A 26114-nucleotide genomic window follows, 5' to 3' on the forward strand; every position below is an offset into this window, starting at 1 on the left:
GGCTAGGTACCTGTGAGAGGAGGGGATAGGGGTAGGTACCTGTGAGAGGAGGGGATAGGGCTAGGTACCTGTGAGAGGAGGGGATAGGGCTAGGTACCTGTGAGAGGAGGGGATTGGGCTAGTTACCTGTGAGAGGAGGGGATAGGGCTAGGTACCTTTGAGAGGCGTGGATAGGGCTAGGTACCTGTGAGTAGAGGGGATAGGGCTAGGTACCTGTGAGAGGAGGGGATAGGGCTAGGTACCTGTGAGAGGCGTGGATAGGGGTAGGTACCTGTGAGTAGAGGGGATAGGGCTAGGTACCTGTGAGAGGAGGGGATAGGGCTAGGTACCTTTGAGAGGCGTGGATAGGGCTAGGTACCTGTGAGTAGAGGGATAGGGCTAGGTACCTGTGAGAGGAGGGGATAGGGCTAGGTACCTGTGAGAGGAGGGGGTAGGGCTAGGTACCTGTGAGAGGCATGGATAGGGCTAGGTACCTGTGAGAGAGGAGGGGATAGGGGTAGGTACCTGTGAGAGGCATGGATAGGGCTAGGTACCTGTGAGAGGAGGGGATAGGGGTAGGTACCTGTGAGAGGCATGGATAGGGCTAGGTACCTGTGAGAGGAGGGGATAGGGGTAGGTACCTGTGAGAGGCATGGATAGGGCTAGGTACCTGTGAGAGACATGGATAGGGCTAGGTACCTGTGAGAGGAGGGGATAGGGGTAGGTACCTGTGAGAGGCGTGGATAGGGCTAGGTACCTGTGAGAGGAGGGGATAGGGCTAGGTACCTGTGAGAGGAGGGGATAGGGCTAGGTACCTGTGAGAGGCATGGATAGGGCTAGGTACCTGTGAGAGGAGGGGATAGGGCTAGGTAGCTGTGAGAGGAGGGGAGAGGGGTAGGTACCTGTGAGAGGAGGGGGATAGGGGTAGGTACCTGTGAGAGGAGGGGATAGGGCTAGGTACCTGTGAGAGGAGGGGAAAGGCGTGGGAGTGCGTGTGCTGCAGGCGGTTCTGGCGCTGGTGCACCTGCTGGGTCCTCCACTACAGCTGAATCTGACGCTGCGGCCAAGAGAGGTCACCTCTCCTGCCTCATTACTTCCTGATCCAGAAGAGCTTGGCGAATCAGAGAGCTCTATCTGCATGGTGAGGTCAAGGGCGGGAACAACCACAGTGGATGTAGACTCCATCACCCATGCTACAATATCCATGCACTTGGCACTAAACTCATGTCTGCTCATCTGCAATGTTAAAAGATCATACAGAGTTAGTTTGTTAAAGGGGCTGCACTGATATAAAACGTAGAACCATTTACTCAAGCTAGTCAATTAAAGCAGTGGTTCAGGATTAAAGGTCCTGCAGGATTTCCACAAATGAATGTTTGGTCCATTTTACCAACATTAACTACTTTAGAGGTGACTATAACTCACCCCGGCACGCATATTCTCACTCAGCAGATTCCAATGGCTGAAAAGTAAATAAATGCAAGTACACAATGAACTACATGACATTACCTCTATTATCTTAGACTACGTTATGGATGGACATTACCTCTATTATTTTAGATTACGTTATGGATGGACATTACCTCTATGATTTTAGATTACGTTATGGATGGACATTACTTCTATTATTTTAGATTACGTTATGGATGGACATTACCTCTATTATCTTAGATTACGTTATGGATGGACATTACCTCTATTATCTTAGACTACGTTATGGATGGACCTCTATGGAACTAGGCCACACCCAGACATCCCTGATTGGTTATTTGGTCCGTTGAGTCCTTTGTATTGGCCCGAGTCTATGGGAGACTCTCAATCTCCTCACCTTCTCAAAACCCATTGGATGAGAAGGTCAGAAGGGCGGGACCTCTGGCTTTCTCATCCAATGGGTTTTGAGAAGAGAGGACACGAGGAGTATGCAATTGAGATAGGGAACATATCTAGGGGATGCATGGGGAAGCCAAAGAGCAACTTACTCGTCCTTCATGTCCTGCACAAAGGTGTGTAGGTCTGGGTAGCTTCTCTTTCCCCTGCTGAGGGTGAGGCTGGTCTGGGAAGTTTCATCCTTGTGGGTCACGGTAGTGAAGGTCACCACTGCAGCCTGATGGCGACAACAGAAAGCAGAGTTAGGCTGGAATTCAATTTTGCGTCATTAAAACACAAAATATCTCAATGAAATGTCATACATGTAATAGAAAAATACATCAAATACATCAACTTGTCCGAGAGAGATTTACATGGTTACAAAAACGTCACGCCAGGGTAAGCCTACACAAAATACAGCCCTTATTTTATGTTTTTCTAAAATCGCCTATGGGAAAAATGAATGGTGGAAAAACGATTGGAACCATTTCCCTGTTTGACCGCTAGGTTTTATGGGTATTATTGTGACAGGTTAAAGGACATATTCATAGCCTGTTATACACTAAAAAGTATTAGTAAGTTCATGGTATGTAAGGATCTTAAAATATCTAAGGTTAAAAAGATCATGCATCCAGTACTAGTTCATAGAGATTGATAAAATTCATAAATGTGTTAAAATCCGTCAAGTGTAAAAGGGTAAATATTGTAAGAGGAATGTGTAAACGTTATATTGACTACTTTATTTTGTGGTGCCTAATTTAAGGGTAAAAGTGTTAATCTGTGATCTACTAAATGCTCTTAATCTATGAGCCTGAGATCGATTGCTCTGGTCTCCACCCAACTTTCTGGGGAAATCGCGGTCTTTTTTCTCATTATACTAAAGTTTTCAGTGAGGGAACATAACTGCGTCACTCTCGTGATTATTTCTCCCCTTTTTCAGGTACGTTATTGATATAAAACGAGTTAATTTGAATGTAATAACTTGCTAACATGTCAAGAGAGTTTAAGGTATGTGTTAGTAACATCTTGAGTAAGTTGGAGTTAAGTTGAAGAGAGTTATTAGGTGCGTGTGTGAGTGAAACCTGCTTGGTTGCAGCAAAGAATAGCTTCGTACTGAGTGTAGCTGCCATTTTATGCTAATTGTGAATGAACATGTGCGCTGTTAATAATATATTTGGGGTTATTTGTATAATGTGTTTCGAATACTTTGTTGACATGGTTGATAAATGTAGTTATGGGTTACTGAGCTAAAGCTACTTTGTGTTTGACAGTTATATTGAAACATTTGTATATGTTTTAGTGAATTACAGTTTATGCTGTTGTGACTTGAATAAGCTTTGTACCCTACAAAACTCTGGTTCCTGTAGATCTGTGTTCTGTAAAATGTGGTATTTTTGTAAAAGGATTATACTAAAGTTTTCAGTGAGGAAACATAACTGCGTCACACTCTATATTTTTTTCAACAGAAGAAAATCTAAATGCTGCTGTCCTACCATTGGTTTACAGTGTTTCTCCTCTCCAAGGGAGGCATGTTTTCTGCCTCGGAATAGTATCAGTGCTTTTCACAAACGTTGTAGTACTTAGTGTGCATCATTGTTTTCGCTCATACAGCTGCCCCTACTCTCCTAACCTCCCCTCAGTAACTAAAGAAGGCACAAAATGATGACATAAATATCACAAGAAAGAATACATGAATTAATAATTTACTTTCTAAAATATTTTCTAGAGGGCAAAGGACAGGTAGGTTTAATAACGCAAATGTAAAAAGTCCTGTCGCTCACATACAAATGCAAAATCTAAATGGCACCCTATTCTTTATAGAGTACACTACTTTTGACCAGAACCCTATGGCCCTAGTCAAAAGTAGTGTACTATAAATGGAATAGGGTGCCATTGGGGATGGAAATTCTTTGAAATTACTCATGAGAGCAAATACTACGATTGTTTGGTTCCCACAGAGGGTCAGGAGCTTAAGACATGAATGATTTTATTAAAATGTTTGTTCATAAAAAATAAATGATTTCCCCTCCTCCCACATGGATTACAGACAAGAGGCTAGGTGCGTTCTGACTGTCTTAGTGTGCGGATAAACATGACCATCACTCTCATAAAACTTAAATGAAACATCACTCCTTATGTTTTATCTCAGCCCAAAACGCTCAATCCCATTTCTACTGTCAAAACAGGTTTTGAAAAAGCTTCTTCCACATCTTTTGGTCCATGTCTGTTTTTCACTCAGTGAAGTGCTACTATCCCCTTGGACTACAGGTTATTGCCGTCATAAGGTGTCCGTCTGTCTGTTGGCTGGACAGTTTCTACCGTTTAGGACCTTTGTGGGTAAAGGTAAAGGTGGGGTATAGCAGCAGCAGTTCCTCTGAAGTCCAGTATCTGCTGGAAGGACACCTGGTGGTACGAGAGGATGAGTGTGGCCAGCCAGCCTGTTGTGCCTCCCCCTCTCCCTCTCTCCCTCCATCCATTTTTCTCTCTCCATCTGCGGGACTCTTAAGGCTCCTGTGCGGACTGTCTCGGCTCGTGCCCTCCCAAAGCTGGCTGTGGTGATTTAAGACACGGTGTGTATGTGTGGATTTGTTTGTGGCCTCTGCCCCACTTCACTGTCCATCCGCCTGCCCTTGGCTCCCCTCCTGGGCAGCGACCACCACCCCCCTCAGTATGTCTCTGAGTCTGAGTCGTTGAGTTCCTCATCCTTGTAGAAGCCTCCATCGTGTTCGCGGTGGCCGATGTTGTTAAAGCTGCAGTAGGAGCTGTGCTCGCTGCGCAGCACGGGCAGGCTGTCGAAGGTCACACTCTTGGAGGGGCTGGTGGTGTAGTGGTTAATGGCACTGAAGGACAGGCTGGGCGCCGGGTTGCAGGGGGACACGGGCATCATGGTGGCCAGGATCAGCGCCAGGCAGTCCGCCATGTCTTTGTTGGGGGCGCAGGCCAAGGCAGGCGTGTAACCTGAGGAGTTCAAACAGAACAGCAGAGGGTCACTTCAGGAGCATCACCGTTTACTACAACACTTTTGGTGAAAAACATGAAATAACAGCAGGCTTGGAGATACAAAGTTAAGACAATAACCAAGCAGTGGACTAGAGAGAAACATTTGTGGACACATTGAGAAGAGAAGTACAGAAGAAAACGGTGTTAGCGTTATGGATCTTACCATTCTCATCGACTGCTAGCACGCTAGCACCCTTCACTAGTAGCTCCTGAACCACCACCGTCAGACCATTTCTGGCTGCAACGTGTAACGGCCAGAAAGTACCATCAGATTAGCTAGCAGCAAATGAGGATACCTCCCAAATGCCAGACTATTCCCTATATAGTGCACTTCTTCTAATTATAATTATAATAATAATATGCCATTTAGCAGACGCTTTTATCCAAAGCGACTTACAGTCATGCGTGCATACATTTTTTTGTGTATGGGTGGTCCCGGGGATCGAACCCACTACCTTGGCGTTACAAGCGCCGTGCTCTACCAGCTGAGCTACATAGGACCAATTCTTCTGGCCCAATTAATACAGCTGAACCATACGTACGTCTGTAAGGCTGCGTTAGTCGAGTTGATGAGGTTCCTGTCTGTTATCTTCTCCAATATCAACAAAGCACTGGTTTCATGCCCCTTTAAAAACCAGAGTCAAACATGTCAGACCAAAATTTTAACCAGAGAGAGCCAACTGTTCAGATGAACGTCATCTTCATGTGGGGATGCTCACCTTCCTGCAGGCCAGATGAAGAGCAGTGTTCTTGACTGCATCCTGCAGGGTGAGCTCTGCTTTGGCACTGCTCACCAACAGCTCTGACACAGACAGAGAAACATAAAGAAATTAAATTAGGAAATGAAGCGACTTATTAAAATGTAAAACAAACATGTTGAACTTAAGCCGGCTGGGCGAGGCAAAGCGGAGGAGAGGGGGCTGCGTACCGACAGCGTTGGTTTGTCCGTTCTCAGCAGCCATCATGAGGGAGGTCTGCCCGGAGGCATCGGGGGAGTTGACCTGGGCGTTGTGGCCTAGCAGCAGCTGAAGACACTCCACGTGGTCCGTGAAAGCCGCCGCATGCAGGGGGGTCCTGGAGAGAGAGGAAACTTATTTCACCGATATCATGTAGGACTGTTAAACAAGTTTGTTCAATTAACCCTGTTTATACCATAGAAATATAAAATCACTAATAGATGTATTAAAAGTAATCTACAATCCCTCATCCAACCCCAGAGGTCATTTTATTCCCAAGACAACATTATTCTCCAGAAGAAAAGGACTTTGTCATGTGCTGTAGTTACCGGTTCTTGGTGTAAGTGGCGTTGACAATGGCCGGCCCCAGAGTGTCAATCAGCATCTCTGCAGCCCCCTCGTTGTCATTGATCACAGCACAGTTGAGGGGGCTGAACAAGTTGCCCTCGGTCTTGTGGAAAACCTCCTGTTCCAGCAGCACCTCTACATACGTGTCATGGCCTAGTGGAAGATTGATTCATACAGGAAAAAGATGACGTCGCTGCAGACCACAACAATACTCTCAGAGAAAGCTACACATCTGACAATGGTGAAGTCACAAAAGATGTTTTAGCTACAACATATGCTATGTCAATCCCTGACAAAGTCCTGTTTCAGTGTAAGGACCCCCACTGAGAGTCATAACCCCTAATTCTGTTGTAGTCTTGTTCATTCCCCCACATGGCTCCGTCCACACCAATCGAATGCTTTTCAAGCCACAAGAGGGAGTGAATGAGTGTACACTTCATGGAGGAGAGAACAGAGCTACAGTCCAGTTAGTCAGTACGTACCGTTGTATGGCCTGCCTAATTCAGGGACATGTTTACGGTGCTGAAGAGAGAAAATCAGAAAAGATCTAGTGTTCCGTTAGTCCAGTACGTACCGTTGTAGCAGGCCCAGTGTAGTGGCGTGTAGCCCTGGTTGTCTGTGATGACGGGGAGGGTCTCCACTGACTGGGCGGCGTGTAGGAGCCCCCCCAGCACCCCGATGTGTCCGGATGCCGCCGCCAGGTGGACAGGGGTTCGCCCCTTACAGTCCCGAACCATGAAGCTGGCGCTGTGCTGCAGCAGGGCCTCCACACACTCCTCATGACCCATCAACGCCTGGGAGGAAGGGCGGGGAGACAAGAATGGATTTGAAATAACTAATAATCAATGATATAATAATGAATCATCAATTATTACAAATGATGTCTGGAGGCAGGTCCCCCTACAGGGATGAATACACCACTACCCATGGACAACTACTTTTCTGAAGATAATATGTATATTTGAGCCTCCCCGTCTCTTTCTGTGTGTGAGCGTATACAGCCAGCTCTCCTCCTCACCCCTCTGTGTAGCGCTGTTCTGCCCCACTTGTCTTTGGCTTCTACGCTGGCTCCCTTGTTGAGCAGTGAGTACAAACAGTCTGTGTGTCCGCTCAGCACCGACAGCATCAGAGGGGTTCTGATACACAAGACAACAAGGTCATATTACCTTTTCCTATATGGTACACTTCTTTTGACCCGAGCCCATAGGGTTCTGGTTTAAAGTAGTGCACCAAGTAGGGCATAGGGTGCCATTTGGGACGTAGACCTAGCGTCAAAATCTCTTTATTTCAGGAATTGTATCCAAAACCCAATTGACTTACTGTCCATTCCCGTCTTGAACGTCCACTGCACTCTGGAGGTCAGCATTTCCAATCAGCAAACGCAAACACTCCGAATGACCGTTGGTAGCTAGAGGAGGATAAACAGAGAGGATATAAGAATGTGAGATGATTGACCGTTGGTAGCTAGAGGAGGCTAAACAGAGAGGATATGAGCTGATTGCTGGACGACTATTAACTTCACATGAACAGACAGATTTCTAGAACATTGGTATTGGTAGATGACATCCTCATGATGTTAACACAGCAGATAATAAAACATTTTGAGGCTGAGGCCCTCGAAGCCTGTCACCTGCTAGCTGTGTACCTGGCTCTGGATAGAAGTCCCCCTGTGCACTGATCTAGGATCAGCTTACCCTCCCCAGATCCTCAGCAATAATGACAAAAAATTACCTTAGATCAGTGTGTAGTGGGCATTTTCACACTATACTATTTAATATCCCTAGAGTGGACATTGGCGTCCTAGCATCATGACCAAACAAATGTACATCTTGGTAAGGAAAACTTTTGAATTGCAGAATCTCTAGGTCTTACGTGATATCCTATGCGTACCTGCAGCGTGGATGGGGGTCCTCTTCAGGGTGAAGTCTTTAACCAGGATGGAGGCTCCCTGGTCGATGAGGACGTCAACACACTCCACATGGCCTTTAAAGGCAGCCAGGTCCAGAGGGGTGCGCCCCTGGCTGTTCCTCACGTCTAGATCCAGCAGAGACTGAACCAGGACCTCCATAGCATGGTGGTGGCCGTGGTACGCCTGAATGGAAACAAACACACAGTCTGAAGCAAAGTCCAGTGGTATGCCTGAACAGATATACACTCCAATCTATAGTAGACCAGTAAAAATTTAATATAAAAGCACCGGGAAAGAAAACATCTTAATATAATCAATGTCCTATAGTAGACCAGTGGTATGCCTGAACAGAAACAGTCCTAGACCCCTAAAGTAGACCAGTGTCTCTCAAATCGGGTGCCCATTTTTTCTCCCGCCCAGCATCAACATCGAAGGTCCCTGTCAAGCGTGAGATTTAGAAACAAACACTCTACTATTGGTCAGAGAAGGATTGTTGTTTGGTACTTCAAAAATAGCCATTTCTGCACTAGGCTGCAACTTTATATCAAATGCTTCAAAAAGGGTTTTAAATAGTGGACAAATAATCTGCCAGACGGGGACAGGACCAGAACATGTGGGTCAAGTCCGCCAAGGAGCTTTTACACCTGTCACATGTACCATCAATATTTGGGTAGAATTTGGACAATCTAGCCTTACTGAAATGGATACGGTAAAGTACCTTAAACTGTATAAGGCTGAGCCGGGCACAAGAGGAGCTTCCATTTACCCTCAGTAAGGCATTTCACACTCAGATCGGATTTTATTCAAAGCCTCCTCTGAACAAACTCAAGCATACAACTAGGGCTGTGATGGACATGGAACTTCAGGTGTCGGTGATTGGCGTGTCTTATGTACGTGGTCATCGACAAAACTGACAGCTGACAGGGGGGCGGGACGGACATTAGCAAAGGAAAACATTAGCGCGTTTAGGCCAGTCTTGCTCTCAAGTTTGGGGAAGCTAATTTTCACCATGAAAAAATATCAAGCATTCCATGCATCATCACATTTGCAAACTTATGTAAAATAGCTGACTATTCCTAATGTGATTAGTAAATTGGATAGTCATAATTTAGGCTAATAATATAACTCAATCACTGTTCGCAAAAAAAAGGCTGTTCAATGCAGCGCGTGGTGGAGTAGGTTTCTTTTCACTGGATAAATGTGGCCTTTTATTATCTTAAAATCACGTAATTCTACTACACTTTATATGACTAGAGAGATTAGCAGAATCTTTTTCAACACGACTTTCAAGTGGCACTGACCCAGTGATAAAGACAGTGAATATGCACACTCACCGGGGATATAGCCGATGCCAATAATACTGTTCCCTCAATTAAGTTGAGGATTTTGATCATTAAAAAGACATTAGTATTTTCATCTTCTTCTCTTTGAAGCAATAAGCCAATTGCTTTCCAAACTGTTTTCCCTCCATTGTATTTTGAAAAATTGCGATATGCCTGGTTGAGCCTCTCTTTCACTGACATTCACAACTCAACAGTCATCTATTTGGAAGCCTATTCGCCGCACCCGCTGCCTTCCGACAGGCTACGCGATTTAAAACAATCCAGAAGAAGCTAATGATCATGCTTTCTGGTATAGTATACACACGTAACATGTAGGATTCCCAGAATATGTTCTATATTCTCATTATAATCAGTGGTTTAATTAGAGTATGATTGGCTAAATAAAACAATGGGCCTATGGTAATGCAACATTAAGTGATTCAAGGAAACTAGCCTATTTTGTTTGTTTATTTGCTAGGGCATCTGAATTACAATTATTCATGAACAATAATTTTGCATATCTTATTCTTCTAACATTGAATAGCCTATAAATTGTTATTACAGCTTAGTTATTAAAACTTAATTTCTCACAAGAATGAGGTTGTGAATTGGGAGGTTCAGCTCGGTCTGGGCCTTACTAGGTCCCTCTTTTAAATCGCCAGCTCTGCTAAAAAGTGCCCACCAGAGTTCTACATAGGCCTAGAACACGGCCTGTGCTCTACCTTCACATTGATGGTGACAGCGAGATGGAGATTGTGGCCAAAGCAATTTAGCCAAGGCCAGTTCAGTTGCCTCACTTCAGCCACAATGTTGGCCCCGTTGTCTGTGGCGATACAGGACATTAGATTTTCGTCAAGGGCTTCGGAGAGTTTGTCGGCTGTGTGGTATTCCGGAATGTAGGTTGTTTCCAAACAGTTGGATTTCAGTGTCCAGTCTTTCGTCAGATAGTGCACTGTTAGGTTCATGTAAGGAGTCATATTTACACTTGACCACATGTCCGTATTCAGTGCAAAAATAAACAAATCTACGTCCTTTAGCTCTGTCTGAACCTCCCCCTTCACCTTGTTGAACAAGGTAGGGACCGCTGTTTGAGACAAATACTTTCTCCCCGGTAACACGTATAGTCTGTCAAATTTCCAGAGCATTTATTTGAAGGCGGGTTTCTCCACCGTTCGTAAAGGCACCATTCCTATGACTAAATAACGAGTTCCAGTGTCTGGCAGTGCACGCCACTTATCAGTGTCCCGTTTGTGGTGCTGGAATTCTTAGTAGGTAGCCTATGGGTTTTGCGCATATTCTGCAAATAGGCTGGTCCAAGTCATCTGGTTCTCCATCGTCGTTAGGTGTGAAACTGAAATGTGCCCAAATAGGTTGTTATGGTTTTTTTTTTGCAATGAGAGCCATCTTTTTCACCTCACTCCTCTGATCTACTGTAACAATGAAAAAGATCAGAGGTGAAGGTCAGAGGTCAGAGGCTACCCACCCACCCCCAGCCTGTAGGCTATAGATCTAGAGGTACTATAGTTACCCCCGGTCCCCACTTTTCATCCCCCCCTTCAATTAACCTGAATTGACCTTCAAAGATTCTCTCCTATTCGCGCATAGAGCAGATTTGGTGATTGCGGTGCATCAAAAGATAGTCCATCTATTAAACTGTCTATATCTCCTCCAACTAAGTCAGCAAAACAATACCATATAATCAATAGTTAACACTCCCGCTATGGATAAAGTATATCTACATTAAAATAAAGGCGATAAAACATTTCATGGAGAGAAAATCATACTTCTTTTTTGGTTTTGACGGTTATTTTATTTTCATGGCGTTCTTCATCCAAAACAGTCAATGTCACGGTTATCCAACGTTCAGATAGAAATATAGCATGTAGAACGAACGTGCCTCTCTCGGACAGGTAGAATGAGAAATCATGTCAACAACATTTGTCGACTGAACGTGGCCCAGTTTTCAACTGAACCGTGTTACAGTGCTATATGTGTTACAGTGCGTCTCAGCTGGCTATTGATCTCTCCTGGACAGACGCACGTAACATAACTGGAAGTAGCGTCTGTCAACAGACTGGGATGTGACAACTTTGTTCCGGTACGCTGATTTTTCACCACTAATCATTTGGACAAATAACGATTTCGTATCTTTTCAATTTCAGAAGGGGAGGGGACATTTGGTCCATAAACTTGCAGAGAGTTTCCGTTTAGGGGGGTGGAGACTTCGCAAGTGGCGTTAGTATCTTTCTCTTAACATCTCCCCAGACCTTAACCAAGTATCTGACGCAATTATGCAAGATTTTAGTTCTGTTTCCCCCAGATTATCTGGCTATTAAAAAAGCAATGCCTACATTTGCCAATGATGAGTAAAGGCCGTTTGGCTCCTTTCAGGACCGCCAGTGCTTCTGTGATCGCCATATGGTCAGCCATACTCACAGGAGGAGGTGGACTACAGGGCACCTCTCTGACAAAGGTAATAATAAATAATAGGTCAAACATTAAACATGTTACCTAGCAACTTTATTGCATATGTAAATAAATCATGAAGGTCTATCGAGGCTTATTGCTATTCTCTGATGAGAATAGTTTGATATAGTGCTATATTTTCTAAGTAATTTAATTTCTGGTTCACTTCAGACGTTAAAAGGTATAACAAAATAAAATAAAAATGACTACGGTGATGTGAATTCAGAGGTATACATATTCAACAGTAACACATTAGTATACATTTTAAATGGATGAAAGACAGTGATGGCCACTAACCTGGCTCTGCTCCTGTCCAATTTAGCATTGACCATGTCCCCAGATATGTCTACGTATACAGCACCTGGACGTCCATACATGCTAGTGCGTGCTGCCTTAGACAGACCAAACACCCTTCCATTCAGATCAATTAAGGCTGTGCTGTGCTCTTATGAAGCAGTTAAGGTACCTTGCTAAGCTGGAAAATTAGAGGTCAGAAAACAGACAATTGCAGGTGATACCAAATGATATGAAGAGGACTACACAGAGGGAGTCAGAGTAGACTGTATACCTTCTCTACCACTGAGGAGATCATAACCAGACTGCTAGACCTAGCAGAGAACTTACTGTACAATCTGCATGCCTCCACCTGACAGAGAAAGAGGACCACAAATAACAAATTATTTCCTCTTTCAGCAATTAAACTGCTAGGGCCAGTTTCCCAGACAGAGATTCTCTATTGAGTTTGCTTTTTAGGCCATGACTAGGCTTAATCTGTGTCCCGGGATACCATCCCCTAATGTTCAATAGTCAGAAATGTCATGGTTGAATCGGTACCTGTGGAAACTCTTGAAACGCCCCAGTGGTCTCTTGGTTTTGATCAGAGGAGCCTCCAATAACAATCACAGGCCTACAGAGAGAGAGGTATCACACAATGACATCAACTGACAAGCTGAGATAGTTTGGAGTCCTCAGATCATTTTTTGCAGTGTGCGGATAGCATTCCTTCTTTTGAAAGGCCACTGAACATGAGTAGTAGGGTCTTCTGTTTGTGGAGTTCTAGCATACCAGCAGTTCATGTTACCATTGGCCATTGCACCAAGTGAATGGATGAGTCCCGGTCCAGACACAACCAGACACGCACCTGGACTGGAGAGGAACAGACAGACAGAGGGAAAGACCGGAAGACAGGCAGACAGACACACAAAGGGTCAGACAGACAGGCAGACATAATTAACAATGCAAAAAAGCTATGAAACTGACCCTCACACACTACACGCTCCTGTAGTCTATGTAAGGGTAGTTAATATCACGTGATTTGGGGAGAGCTGGTTTAGTAATAAAAAGGTGGCTTAGGGCTTGTTCATTGCGCATTCCCACATACTTGATTCCTGAGGCTTGAGCTGCCATAGCTACTTCAATGACTGGAACACCAACTATTCCAAACATATATTCTACATTCTGTAGAGAGATACATGTAGATACAGTATATTTACATTTTTTAAAAATTTTTAGTCATTTAGCAGACGCTCTTATCCAGAGCGACTTACAGTTAGTGAGTGCATACATTTTCATATGAATTGTTACAATGTAGTTTAGATTTTCTTTGCATTGACACACACATTGGCATGCATCAACAAGGGTGTTAACACAGAGCTGCCAACTCTCACGCTTTCGCGTGTGACACACGTTTTTGCCTGTTTTCACACGCACTCATGCCACACATCCAATTTCTCACGCAAAAAAAATCGGCCTAGACTCGTTCGTTCCTTTTTTCAAACTCCCCGACGGTAGATGGCGCTGATGAGCGCCACTGAACCATATGTGCTGCACCCCGAAGTTAGCGATAGAAGAAGAGATACCATTGCCGCGAAAGTCAACAGGAGAAGAAACGGTCACTACCTCAAGAAGTCTGATAAGAAGCTGAGCTGAGACTAGGTATGTAACAATGAAATGTCGTCCAATTGAATACTCACTCTCTTAAACTTTAAATCTTTAAATAAATTATTTGTTTGTGCGTGTGAACATGATTTAGTGTGGTGAATGTAAACTCAGCTGATTTCGAACAGGTAAGATGTATTCCAAAGAATTTAACATAAATACAGGAAATGTGTGCAATAGAAGTAGGTATGTTTTTGTAACTGAGAGTAGAGTTATTAAACCAACATGACCATTTTAATTGTTTAAGGTTTCTGTCTTGTTTTGTATGCTTTGTACAAAATAATAAAATGCAGGACGACAGGATATTTATAAATGTAGCTCTTTATTAACTAGCTATAACTGGCATGTCCATGTGTCTCTGGCCATGATCATCTTTAGAATGACCTCACCACCTGGGTGGTCTTAACCAATCATAGCACAGTATGATATGACAGTATAATGCATCCAATTACAATTCAGTATGCTGACACATATGAATATTACATCTCCCTTCTTTAAAAAAAAAGAAAAAAATATGTAGAACAATAAAGCGTTTCTTTTGAATATATGCTCTGTAGTTTGAACTCGAGGTAAGTAACCATTTAAACTGCACCAACTGCATCAACATAACAGACAAACAATGATTCAGCATACTGTTACTTTTAGAACAAATATTTCTCAGCAACTCAGCTTTTCACTGTAGCAATGACATCTCAACATATCAAACAAATACCATACCAAAGCATTTCAAGTTAACTTTCAATAACAAGTTTACAGTCTGGAACTCTTTTAGGGCAGCGATCCGCCTACACCCTTTGACATTTCACAGGTCTAGGACAGCTCTAGGCTTGACCTCTCTTCCTGACCTTGTGTGATATGAAGCTGAGCATGCTTCTGTGTCAGTCAACAGTTCTTGTGGTATTGCAGGTAAGTATGGTGTATGTTGTGTTGTGTCTGTGTTTAGTCCACCCCGTTCTCTTTCAGGGGAACAGTTTATCTCGTCAGTGTGTTGTTCTTTTGTGTTCAGTAGGTGACGACGATTGCGGCGGTACACCGCTCCTTCTGCGGTGCGAACGAGATATGAACGTTCAGTGTCAGCTGGTTGGATGACGACTGCTGGCTTCCAGTAGCCATGCTCCTGGATTCTAACTGACTCTCCGTCGTTCAGTGGTGGCAGTGGTCTGGCTGACCTGTCGTAGTATCGCTTTTGCTGTTGTTGTCTCTGTGCACGTTTTGCATGCACTTCCTTGTAGCTGACGACCTCAGGTTGCAGCTGCTGGTTGGTGCTGGGAAGGATTGAGCGAAGTCTGCGGCTCATCAACAGCTGGGCTGGTGATTTGAAGTTGTCAACTGGAGTGTTGCGGTATTCAAGGAGACTGAGGTAGGGGTCTCTCTTGTCTGCTTTTGCTTTATCCATGAGTGATTTAGCGATCTGCACAGATTTCTCAGCAAGGCCATTACTTTGAGGGTAATGTGGGCTTGTGGTGACGTGTGTGAACTCCCATGCTTTTGTGAAGGATTCAAACTCATTTGATTTGTAACAGGGACCATTGTCAGATATTAAAGTCTCTACAATGCCATGCCTGGCAAAGGCTGCTTTCAGCTTGTGTATCACAGCTGCAGATGTGGTGCTGTGAAGCTTGTCGAGTTCGAAGTATCTGCTGTAGTAGTCCACTGTTATAATGTAGTCCTCGTTGTTCCACGTGAACAGATCGGTTGCCACGACCTGCCAGGGTCGGTCTGGGATACGGTGAGGTAACATTGGCTCTTTGGTGTTTGAGGGGCGTCGTTCAAGACAGGTGGGGCATTTACCAACCATGTCCTCTATTTGTTTGCACATTCCAGGCCAAAACAAAATGTCCCGTGCTCTCTGTTTGCACTTTTCCATGCCCATGTGTCCAGCATGGATCTTTGTCAAAATCTCTTCTCTGAGACTGGTAGGAATGATGATTTTCTCTCCTTTGAAAATTATTCCGTTGATCTGTGATAGTTCGTCACGATGGTTCCAGAACTCTGAGACGCTCTGAGGGCATTTTCTCCTCTCCTCAGGCCATCCTGACTGTATGACTTTCCTCAGCTGTGTGAGTTGTGTGTCTTTTTCTGTTTCTGCTCGGATCTCCTTCAGTTTTGTGTCACTAACTGGTAAGTTGCTGTACACAGTGTGCACCTGCATGTCCATGCCTTCACTGAGGCTGCTGTCCTTGTAGGTAAGAAACTTCCTGGAGAGTGTGTCTGCGACAGGGATGTCTTTGCCTGGACGGTGAGTGATTGTGAAGTCGTATTTTTGTAGTTGAAGGATCATTCTCTGTAGCCTTGGCGGGGCTGCGGCTAACGGTTTCCCTCATGATTGACTCAAGGGGCTTGTGGTCTGATTCCACAATGACTTGTCGTCCATAGACATACTGATGGAAACGCTTACATCCGAACAGAATGGCGTACAGCTCCTTTTCGATTTGAGCGTAGTTGATTTCACAGTCTGTGAGAGATTTGGGAAGCGTAGCCGATGGGTTTTCCTTCTTGCAGTAGCACTGCCCCTAGTCCATACTTTGACGCGTCCACCTGGAGTCTGAGCTCTTTGTTGGGGTCATAGTAGGCAAGGATTGGTCCTGGTTCTCTCGTGATCAAGTCTTTCACTTTCTGGAAAGCGATGTCGTGTTGGTTGTCCCAGAGGAACTCACTGGACTGCTTTAGCAGCTGACGCAGGGGTGCATTAGCATTGGAGAGGCTGGGTGCGAACTTGGCTAAGTAGTTGACCATGCCAAGCACTGTTTCCAGCTCTGCGCGGTTCTTTGGTGGCTCCATTTCCTTTATGGCTGAGATCTTCTGCGGATCTGGCTTGATTCCATTCGCTGTGAGAAGATGTCCGAAGTAGCTGACCTCTGTAGCGCCGACTGTGCTCTTCTCGGGGTTGAGCCGGACTCCTCTCTCGCGGGACCTTTGCAGCATCGCGTTGAGGTTTCTGTCGTGTTCCTCTTTGGTTCGACCATAGACAAGTATGTCGTCCCACAATTGCCACGACTCCGTCGAGGCCTTCGTACACCTCGTCGATCTTTCGCTGAAACTCGTCTTGGGCTGAGATAATCCCAAAAGGCAGGCGACGGAACCTGTAGCGTCCAAACGGTGTGTTGAACGTTGTGAGCTTAGATGACTCTTCTGTGAGCTTGATAGCCCAGTAGCCTGATCTGGCGTCCATGACACTGAAGTAGCGTGCGCCCGCTAGCTTGTGTGTGATGCCATCTAGCGTCGGTAAGGGGGTAATGGGGGCGTTTGATAGCCTTGTTCAAGTCTCTTGGGTCGAGACATACTCTGAGCTTGCCTGTGCGTGGTTTCTCCACCACCACTAACGCGTTGACCCAATCCGTCGGTTCTGTAACCTTGGTGACGATGTCAGATTGCTCCATGCTCTCCAACTCTTTCTTCAGACGGGCGCGGAGAGCAAGTGGAATCTTTCTCGGTGGGTAGACCACAGGGGTTGTGTCTGGGTCAAGGTGAATGGTCCATTCTCCTGGGAATAGTCCTATTCCTGTAAAAACATCAGCAAACTCCTCCATGACATTCTCTATCTCTACTGGTGCTGTCACTGATAAAACTAGCTTGATAAGGTCCATGTCTAAACATGCTTTAAGACCTAGCACTGCAGGTGCTCGAGTGTCAACAACGTAAAAGTCCAACATCATGTCCCTTTCCTTGTATTTGCATTTGAGAGTGCATGTGCCTTTTACTGGGAGCTGTTCACCACCATAACCAGTCAGTCTGCGCGTGGTGGGCTGTAGCTCACACTCAGATGTCAAGCTTCTGTACTTACTCAGAGGAATAATGTTTACTTGTGCACCAGTGTCTAGTTAGAATTTTAGCTCTGTGCCTTGTCTTCCTATCTCAATGTCAGCAAAGGCTTGCTCTGTCTCTGATATCTGACTTTTCTGTGTCACTGAATCAATAAACAGTTCATCAGCATTTGACTCTTTGATTGACATTTCATCTTCACTCACTGTATGTACTGTTTTTCCACGGTAAACTCTGCACACTTTTGCAAAGTGATTCCATTTTCCACATTTAGTACACTGTTTGCCTTTAGCTGGGCAATTCCCCTGTTCGCCATGCACTTTGTATCCACAATATCCACATGTTTTGGGGCGTTTGGAGTCTGTGTCGCTCTGTTTTGGAGTTCTGTCTGTCTCCATTCTGAAACATGCTCTCTGGGCACTGGAGGTGTGCTTTGATGTCTGCCTGACTGCGTGCACTGCTTGTTCACGTGATGCGCTCGTGCTGCCGCCTGAAATGGTTTTCATCTGAATCTGTGCTAGCTCGTGAGATCTGGCTATGTCGATAGCTTTGTCCAGCGTTAACTCTGATCCAACATTCAAAAGTTTCTCTCTCACTCGCGGTGAGTGTATTCTGTTAGAAATTGCGTAATTCAAATCTGGTATTGGAATAAGAATCAAGAGATCTTCAATCCAAGCTTAATTTATTATATGCAAAATGTATGTATGATAAGTATGAAGGTTCGTATATACGGGTCCACTGAAATACCACACAGGGCACTCAGAGAACTAAACCATTGTTTACAGGTACTTTCTCAAATACTCTGACAGAGAGTTCCCACCTCTTCTGTTGGCCAATCAGAGTAAAGGACTGAGTGTGGTTTAGACTTTACTCAGCCAATCCGTTGGCGCACGGGTTAGTCCCACCCCTTGGCGCTCCACCGTTCCCAGGCATAAGTTGCTATCATAATAACCTGTAGAGTCAGCACCCAAAAGACTGTAGGTTCCTACATCCAAGGACGGTTCACAGACAACGGTTCACAGACAACAAAGAGGCAGTGTTCGTATCTGTAAGAAATACAAGTCTTATCTGTCCTTCCCCTAACGTTCCACACATGAATCACAGCCTGTTATGTGAAACAATTTATATCAGTATAGTACAAACCTATGCTCCTCATTAATGCATTCCTTCTAAGCTATTCATCACTTCAATCCAATTATTAGAAAACAAATCCCAACAATTCCAAATACAATACGGTCCCTGACCCTCTCATCCTTGTTTGCATAATCACAGTCTTTCACAAGCAGACGCAGCTCAGTGACAAACTGTTCAAACGATTCGCTAGCGCCTTGTACTTTCTCATGGAATTTGTACCTAGCGAAAATTGTATTGGTCTTTGGCACAACATATGCTTCAAAACGATCGTAGTATGTTTTCAGTACCTTTGATTCAGCCTCGGTAAGTGTCCATGTGTTGTAAATGTCTCTCCCTTTTTCACCGATCCAGAGGAGCAGGTAGCTGCACTTTTCCTCTTCTCCTCTTTCCTTCAGAGGACCCGTGAACATCAGCTCCACATGCTGTTTGAATTTACGCCATGCATCGGGTAGATTTGTAGACCCCCAATCCATTCGAGGTGAAGGAACTCCAGCAAAATCCATATTTTAGTCCTTTTACTCTGACACCATGTCTTGTTTTGTATGCTTTGTACAAAATAATAAAATGCAGGACGACAGGATATTTATAAACGTAGCTCTTTATTAACTAGCTATAACTGGCATGTCCATGTGTCTCTGGCCATGATCATCTTTAGAATGACCTCACCACCTGGGTGGTCTTAACCAATCATAGCACAGTATGATATGACAGTATAATGCATCCAATTACAATTCAGTATGCTGACACATATGAATATTACAGTTTCAAAGATGTCCCGTAAGAGACCTTTGCCAGGACAAAAGCGAAACCTTTTATTTTATTTAAAGAACCAGCCAAGTGAGAAAAGACAGACAAACACACTGACAGAACAGCCAGAACGATTGATAGAAACGACAGGACAACAGACAGAGGAGCAACACAAAGGACAGAGAGAGCAGGAGACAGGACAGACTGACAAACAAGCAGAGGAGCAACAGACAGGACAGATTGACGCACATGCAGAGGAGCAACAGACAGGACAAATAGAACAACCAACAGGGCAGATGGAAGAAGACACAGAGGGACAGAAAGAAGAGACCCCCCCAATCCAACAGCAGGGCCAGAAGAGTCGTGCTCTGGCTGGAGCAGCAACATATAGATCCATTTTCAAAAATGAGTGGACCTCTTCATGGCCATTTATTACCAGAGGGAGCCTCAACACGCACTACTGGTGTGCAGTCTGCCGTATTGAAAACTCATGTTGCCACCAGGGTGTGACAGATGTAGTGCGCCATATAAAAGCAAAAGGCCACCAAGATAAGCAACGAGCTCTCCTGTCCACAGCCACAATATCCCGATATGCAATGGCCGTTCCATCTGTTGGGGGTATGTCTGCACAAGAGGTTAAGGTATGATATGTGTAATGATTCTGTCAAGGTTCAGTCAAGAGTTTTGTGTTCTAGTTGATCACGGTAAAGTCATGGTTGATAGTTTTGACTAATTTGTGGTTTGTATTTCAGTGTAGTACAGTCCAGTTTTCTTAATTTGAGATCTTAGTTGCTGAATGTGTTTTTTTACCTGTGCCCTATTATCGCAGGCGTCTATTTTAAATAAACTATGGTCTTTTGGGAGGATTAATCATTTTTAATTTCTTACAGACAAGAAGGGCTGAGGTCAAAATGACAGCTGGGTTGGTAGTTCACAACGTCCCCCTAGCCTTTGCGGACCACCTGGGGCCTCTCCTAAAAGAATGTTTCGGAGATTCGAAGACAGCGCAGGAGTACAGGTGTGCCAGGACTAAGTCATCCTGCATTACCAATGAAGCACTCGCACCATATTTCACACAGGAGCTTGTGAAGGAGATGAAAAAAGCCCCGTATACCCTTGTTACGGATGGGTCGAATGACACTGGTATTTCACAAACTATTTGAGATTTTTCTCATCTGCAAAACATGTGCTTTGTGTATTTTTAAACATCTAATAACATGAACATCTGTATGATTCTAACTTGTCATTATAGGAGTGGAAAAGATGAACCCGCTTACTGTCCGGGTCTTCATGGGCAGCAAAGTTGTCCACCAGTTCTTAAATATGTGCACAACAAGTGGGAGGAGATGTGGGCCAGCAAGTGAGATCTTCACCAAAATTAACTCCACCATAGAGGAGCATGGCATCCCTTGGGAGAACTGCATTGGTCTCTCAGTTTACAATGCAGCTGTGAACATTGGACCACGTAATTCCATTGCCTCTAGGGTGCTCCAGAAGCATCCCAACACCTATATTCATGGTTGTCCTTGTCATGTGGCACATAACACCGCCAAAGCTGCAGGGGTGGGATTTTTTAAAGATTTTTTAAAGTGAGTTAAGGCCTGATTTATCTTTACATGTAACTTTTTATTTGTATCCTAATTACGTGCATTGACTGAATGTGTTATGATTGATTTATGCATTGCAGGTGTCCGGTTTTGATTTGGAGGATATGGTAGTGGACATCGGTTACTTGTTCAAGGGTAGCACAAATCGGAAAGGATACCTGTCAGGTATGCATGTTTGATACTATTAAGTGTAATACTGAAATGCTGAGCTGTAGAAAATATATGATATGGATTTAATGTCTAAAACAGAGTTTTGTGAGCTCCATGAAGCGGAGTACATGGAGGTCCTCCTGCATATCTCGGTCCGTTGACTAAGCCTTGAACGTTGTGTGACCAGGATCCTGAGGCTGTATGAACCTCTGGCCAGCTACTACAAATCTGCTAGTATGGTCATCAATTTTCAATTTCATTATGCAGCAACTACATGGATTGTTAGTCACATACTTGTATTAATGACAACCTCTTGTTTTGTGTTATTTATTGATTGATTCAAGATGAAAATCAGGCCAGGTTCAAGAGACTTGTGCAGACATTCACTGTCCCCATGACAGAAGTGTACCTGCTGTTCTTCCAAGCCACCGTACCAACTTTCACTTCTTTCAACTTGCTGCTTCAGAGAGAGCAGTCATCAATATTTTTGTTACATGATGAGGTGGGATTGGATTTTGCTGTTTTTTTCCATTCTGTGTTTCTTGCTGATATCTGCAGGGGTCCTCTAAAACAGGTTTCACCTACTATTTTTGTAAATGTCTGTTATAGATGGTGAAATTCGTACGCAAGCTATGTTCCAAGTTTATGGTTCCAGCAGCTCTGCAGTGCCATGAGGAGCCTTGTGAAATTGCCTTTGAAGAAAAGGCAAACCATTTACCAGGTTAGTATTTGACTATTATTATGATCAAACACTGTGATATGTGATATTTAGCCTTGTACCTTATACCGATATGCTGTATTGGGTTCACAACCAGGGCTAAACTTAACAGATTACTCGACGAGGGTGACATCACACCACAGCAGGTGGATTCATTCCATGAAGCTGTGTTGTGTTTCCTGACAAGTGCTGTGGACTATGCACTTAAGAAGCTGCCACTGGAAGAGCCACTGATCAAGCACGCACAATTTGTAGATGTACGGCAGAGGGCTGAAAGTGACATCGAAGATGTCCTGTACTTTGTTGAAAGGTTCGTTTTTTTTCTCTAATTATTGTCTATCATCTTAGCTAAAATACCCTGTGTTTTATGATGAGGTGTGTTCACTCCTAAACTGCACATGAGATATTCTTATGTGGCTTCTCCTCAAAGATGTGTATGAACTGCTGCTGGTTGATGACTATATACCTAAAACGTAACAACTTGTAACTCTACTTTCATAAATAGGTTTCCCCATCTCCTCCCATACCATTGGCCAGAGGAGCATGACCTTCTGGGTGAGGAGTTTCTAAATTATCAGACCATGCCAATGATATCCCTGCAGGACTAAACTGAAATGGAAAGCTTCTGGGCTGAAATGGCAACCCGGAAGCATAAGGTAATTTTTTTCCCCTTTTTTGTCTTTCCTTTTGGCAGGTGTGGCTTGGCTACATCTGTTGCTTAAAATAGTTGCATGCATATATGTGTCATGCATGTTTCAAATTATGCATGTTTTTATCTGAACTTTGTTAATGGATCAACCTACAGTATACTCACAGTATTAATCAATCAAAAATCAAGGTATGTTTTTCCATTGTGTTTTGGTGCATTTTCCATAGGTGACAGGAGCCAAAGAATTCGAGAGGCTTGCTGCCGTCGCCAAGCTTGTCCTGGTGTTGCCCCATGCAAACGCAGATGCTGAGAGGGTGTTTTCAGTTGTGGGACTGAACAAAACCAAGAGAAGAAACAGCCTAGCATTGGATGGCACCCTGTCCTCAATAATGACCATAAAGATGGCCAATCTGGAGCCCTGCTTCAAATGGGAGCCCCCCTCCGATATCATCAAGGCCTCCAAGAAGGCCACAGGCCAGTATAACCATGCCGACAGATCATAGACAAGAGGCCCATTTGAGATGAGCCAGGTCTGCGCAGAATCGATCACCGGCGATCACCGCCCAATGCATGCTGGTTAGATTTGTGTCCGACTTGATCCCGACTTTCTCTGACGTCATGCACACGCGGGCAACGATAACCTCATGAGATCAAGGCAGCCGCAGTTCTGAGATGCAGGCAGTGCAATTGCTTTTCACCGACTGCAGGACCCAGGCGGACCAAGGACAAAAACTCACTATGTTAACATATGCTATTCCACATAAACATCTAAATGTTTTTCTACAACAATATTAATAGTTAGCTATACCAGTGCAATGACCTATGGCACACTTTCACAACTCGTAGTGCTACATTCTCACTGCCAAGGACATGATCAGCGACTAATATATTCTTAGCAACACGGTTACACAGTATAACACTGTTTTATATAAATTGCACACACTTCACCTGAGCTTTTAGTGCCTCTGCAATGAGCTGAGCCCCAGTCACATCTTCCATTATTATTGTCGAGAAATCTGTTCAAAGTGCAAACGCGGTTAGCAATGCTTTCTTGGACTTGTTGTTCAGTAGCTTATAAATCGTGTTTAGATCTCTTGCAAATCATTAGTTTTTGTCTGCTTTCCAGCATGCATTACATGAGTAGCTTTTTCTTCTTCAGTGGGGTTTATAGACAGTTGGCATCCAACGTTATGGTGCATTACTGCCCCCTATTGTACAGAAGTGTGGACATGAGCCGTGCAATAGCAGTCATGAATATTTAATAAACTAGTAGCATTTTTCTTTTTTTATTGCAAGAAATACATAATAAGCCCTCATTATGTGTTTATAACTGCACTTAACTTAACACTTAACTCAATTAAGTCATTATGAGTGTATGACAGTATGAAAAAAATAAAAAATTATGCACTCACTAACTGTAAGTCGCTCTGGATAAGAGCTTCTGCTAAATGACTAAAATGTAAAATGTAAATGACTTGAGTGTATGCATTATAGATATAGGCTTTTTTATTTTTATTTTTTAGTCATTTAGCAGACGCTCTTATCCAGAGCGACTTACAGTTAGTGAATACATATATATATATATATATATATATATATATATATATTGTGACGTCACGAGAGGCTACACAGCTTTCAGCGGGATTGCTCAAGTAGTGCAAGGAGACAAGGTTCAAACAAAACAAGGATTTTATTATAGGTCTTGGGAAATTAACGAAAATATAACAAAATTCTGTTCTCTTGTGGCTCTTTAAGGGTTAACAGTTCAGGGATGTCTCTTCCACATCCAAAATCATAATTCTTACTCGCTCAGATAACTTTTCCCCAGCCTTACTGTAGTCCACGTTGCAGCTAGTGGCCAACCCAGCAAAAAGTCCTTCCAAATGTCTCTCACATATTTCCACAGGTGCATATATCCAAAGGTGAGTATTTCCCAAAGGTAAGTATCTCCAAATCCTTATATTCCTCATGGAAGTGGACGTGCAGCACTCTTGTCCTCCAGAGAGCCCAGGTTGGAGACTGTGTCTCTTCACCCCCCACACACTCCCTCAGTGTGTCTCTTCCCTTCCCAAACCTTCAGCTCATCAGCTCCTCATTTGTTTCAGCTGCGTGGGAAGATTGGCCATAGAGGGGTGGAGTTCCCGACCATACCAGCAGATGGAGCCATAGCTGTCTGGGTTTGCAGCCACCTCAGGGGGATGTAACGTCCCTCCAGGACACAGCCTCTCGTGACATCACACATCCCCCTCCTCGGGACCGACGTCCTCGTCGGGGTAAAGGCAGCGAAGAAGGCATCACGCCGGGAGAGGGTGCCCGCATTGCCGTGGTGCTTGCCAGACTGCTCTCTCTTCAACTCCTCCGACTCTAGGACCAGGGACTCAGCCTCCTGTTGTCTCTCCTTGAGTTTCTTACTGAACGCATCAGCCTTGGTTTTAGCAGAGTTTAGCTTCTGTTGAGCAGCTTTCAATTCCTTCTCTCTCTCTGCCTCCGCATTCTTCATCTTGTTCTCCAACACCTTGTACTTCTCCTCTGCCTTCTTCTGGACCTCCTTACTACTGCGCAGGGTCTCCTCACACTCCTCGATGGTCCTGCGCAGCCTCTCCAGCTCCTCCTGTTGCTTAGGGAAGGAGCTCTGTTGGAGTTTAGCCTGGAGGATATCTAACTCTTCTGTCTTCATGTCTAACTGTTGCTTTAACAAACGATACCTCTCAGCGGTCCCCTTCAGACCAGACAGTTCTTTGTCCAGATTCTGTAGCTCCGTCTCTGTGTCGGTCTGGGCACCTGCCATCCCTATCAGAGCCCGGGCGGGAGTGAGTAACTCGGAGGATTGCACCGGAGCCTTCCCAGGATGAGTCTTGCCTCTCCGTTTCCGAGGTACTCGGGTTATCCTCTCCTGAGACTCTCTCCAGAGTGGGTAAAAGGCTGGGCAGTCTCGTCCAATTAGGACAGGGACGGGGAGGGAATCAACCACCCCCGCCGTCGTGTGTATGGTTCCCCGTGTGCTGGTCATTGTAAGTTCAGTAATGGGGTATTCTCTGGTGTCCCCATGGACACAGGAAACTGGGAGGACTTTCCCCGGGGTCAGACACGTTGGGCCCACCAAATCCTTACGCACCAGGGTGGCCCGGCTACCAGAATCCAGTAAGGCCTCCACATCATGGTGATTCACAGTTACCGGGCAGGTGGGGGGTCGATCTGGGCCGCCATCTACGACTCCCAAGAGCGAGGCAAAACGGTGTGTGGGTGCTGAGCTGGAGGACTCCGCAGTGGGCATAGGTTCATCGGCTGATTTCCCACACTGCCAGGAGATATGTCCCATCTCCCCACACCGGTAACACTGTCGAGTTTCCCCCTCCTGGTGTACTCTTCTTGGACCCGCCTGGTTTCTGGCTCCCCCTGGAGCCGGGATAAGTCCTGACGTGGCTGGGTTCGAGACCTTGGGGTCCTTTGGACGGGTTCTTCCCATTTGTGGTGGGGCCGCACTCCTGGGGTCTTTTCGGGAAGCATTCAGCATCTCCGCTGTGGCCTGGTACTTTTCCACAGCTTCCACGGTCAGATCAGCC

The 26114-nt window shown here is 44.7% G+C and overlaps 2 protein-coding genes and 1 long non-coding RNA gene across 4 annotated transcripts; 2 read left to right on the top strand and 1 right to left on the bottom strand.

Moving 5' to 3' along the window:
• Positions 1-3535: 3535 nt before the first annotated feature.
• On the bottom strand, positions 3536-8288 carry LOC121555553 (serine/threonine-protein phosphatase 6 regulatory ankyrin repeat subunit A-like). The gene is made up of 10 exons (XM_045220225.1): positions 8040-8288; positions 7470-7557; positions 7168-7285; positions 6724-6943; positions 6131-6302; positions 5774-5919; positions 5565-5647; positions 5388-5470; positions 5009-5100; positions 3536-4803 (listed from the first exon to the last, which is right to left on the bottom strand). Exons 1-10 carry the CDS (start codon positions 8215-8217, stop codon positions 4511-4513), a joined length of 1473 nt encoding a protein of 490 aa, XP_045076160.1. The 5' UTR covers positions 8218-8288; the 3' UTR covers positions 3536-4510.
• An 11735-nt stretch (positions 8289-20023) lies between these two features.
• Positions 20024-21345, top strand: LOC121555545. The gene is made up of 5 exons (XM_041869379.2): positions 20024-20068; positions 20318-20570; positions 20680-20990; positions 21115-21199; positions 21284-21345. The coding sequence occupies exons 1-5, from the start codon at positions 20024-20026 to the stop codon at positions 21343-21345; spliced, it is 756 nt and encodes a 251-aa protein (XP_041725313.2).
• On the top strand, positions 21346-22054 carry LOC121555552. Of its 2 annotated transcripts, none has more exons than XR_005997942.2 (4): positions 21346-21418; positions 21529-21686; positions 21794-21905; positions 22015-22054. It is a non-coding gene; the product is annotated as an uncharacterized LOC121555552 (long non-coding RNA). The 2 variants fall into 2 exon arrangements; XR_006660730.1 differs by having other exon boundaries at positions 22000-22035.
• Positions 22055-26114: the final 4060 nt, after the last annotated feature.

This window comes from Coregonus clupeaformis, unplaced genomic scaffold (assembly GCF_020615455.1).
Source record: "Coregonus clupeaformis isolate EN_2021a unplaced genomic scaffold, ASM2061545v1 scaf3405, whole genome shotgun sequence".
Classification (NCBI taxonomy): domain Eukaryota; kingdom Metazoa; phylum Chordata; class Actinopteri; order Salmoniformes; family Salmonidae; genus Coregonus; species Coregonus clupeaformis.

Excerpts from the sequence above, each read along its gene's own strand:
- LOC121555553 (XM_045220225.1), bottom strand. The coding sequence starts at position 8,217 with ATGGAGGTCCTGGTTCAGTCTCTGCTGGATCTAGACGTGAGGAACAGC. Across the intron at positions 7,286-7,469 it reads GTTCAAGACGGGAATGGACA|AACCCCTCTGATGCTGTCGG; the intron begins GTAAGTCAATTG and ends CTTGTGTATCAG. Across the intron at positions 6,303-6,723 it reads ACACTGGGCCTGCTACAACG|GCCATGACACGTATGTAGAG; the intron begins GTACGTACTGGA and ends ATCTTCCACTAG.
- LOC121555545 (XM_041869379.2), top strand. The coding sequence starts at position 20,024 with ATGGCCGTTCCATCTGTTGGGGGTATGTCTGCACAAGAGGTTAAG. Across the intron at positions 20,991-21,114 it reads ACACCGCCAAAGCTGCAGGG|GTGTCCGGTTTTGATTTGGA; the intron begins GTGGGATTTTTT and ends TATGCATTGCAG. Across the intron at positions 21,200-21,283 it reads TCGGAAAGGATACCTGTCAG|AGTTTTGTGAGCTCCATGAA; the intron begins GTATGCATGTTT and ends TGTCTAAAACAG.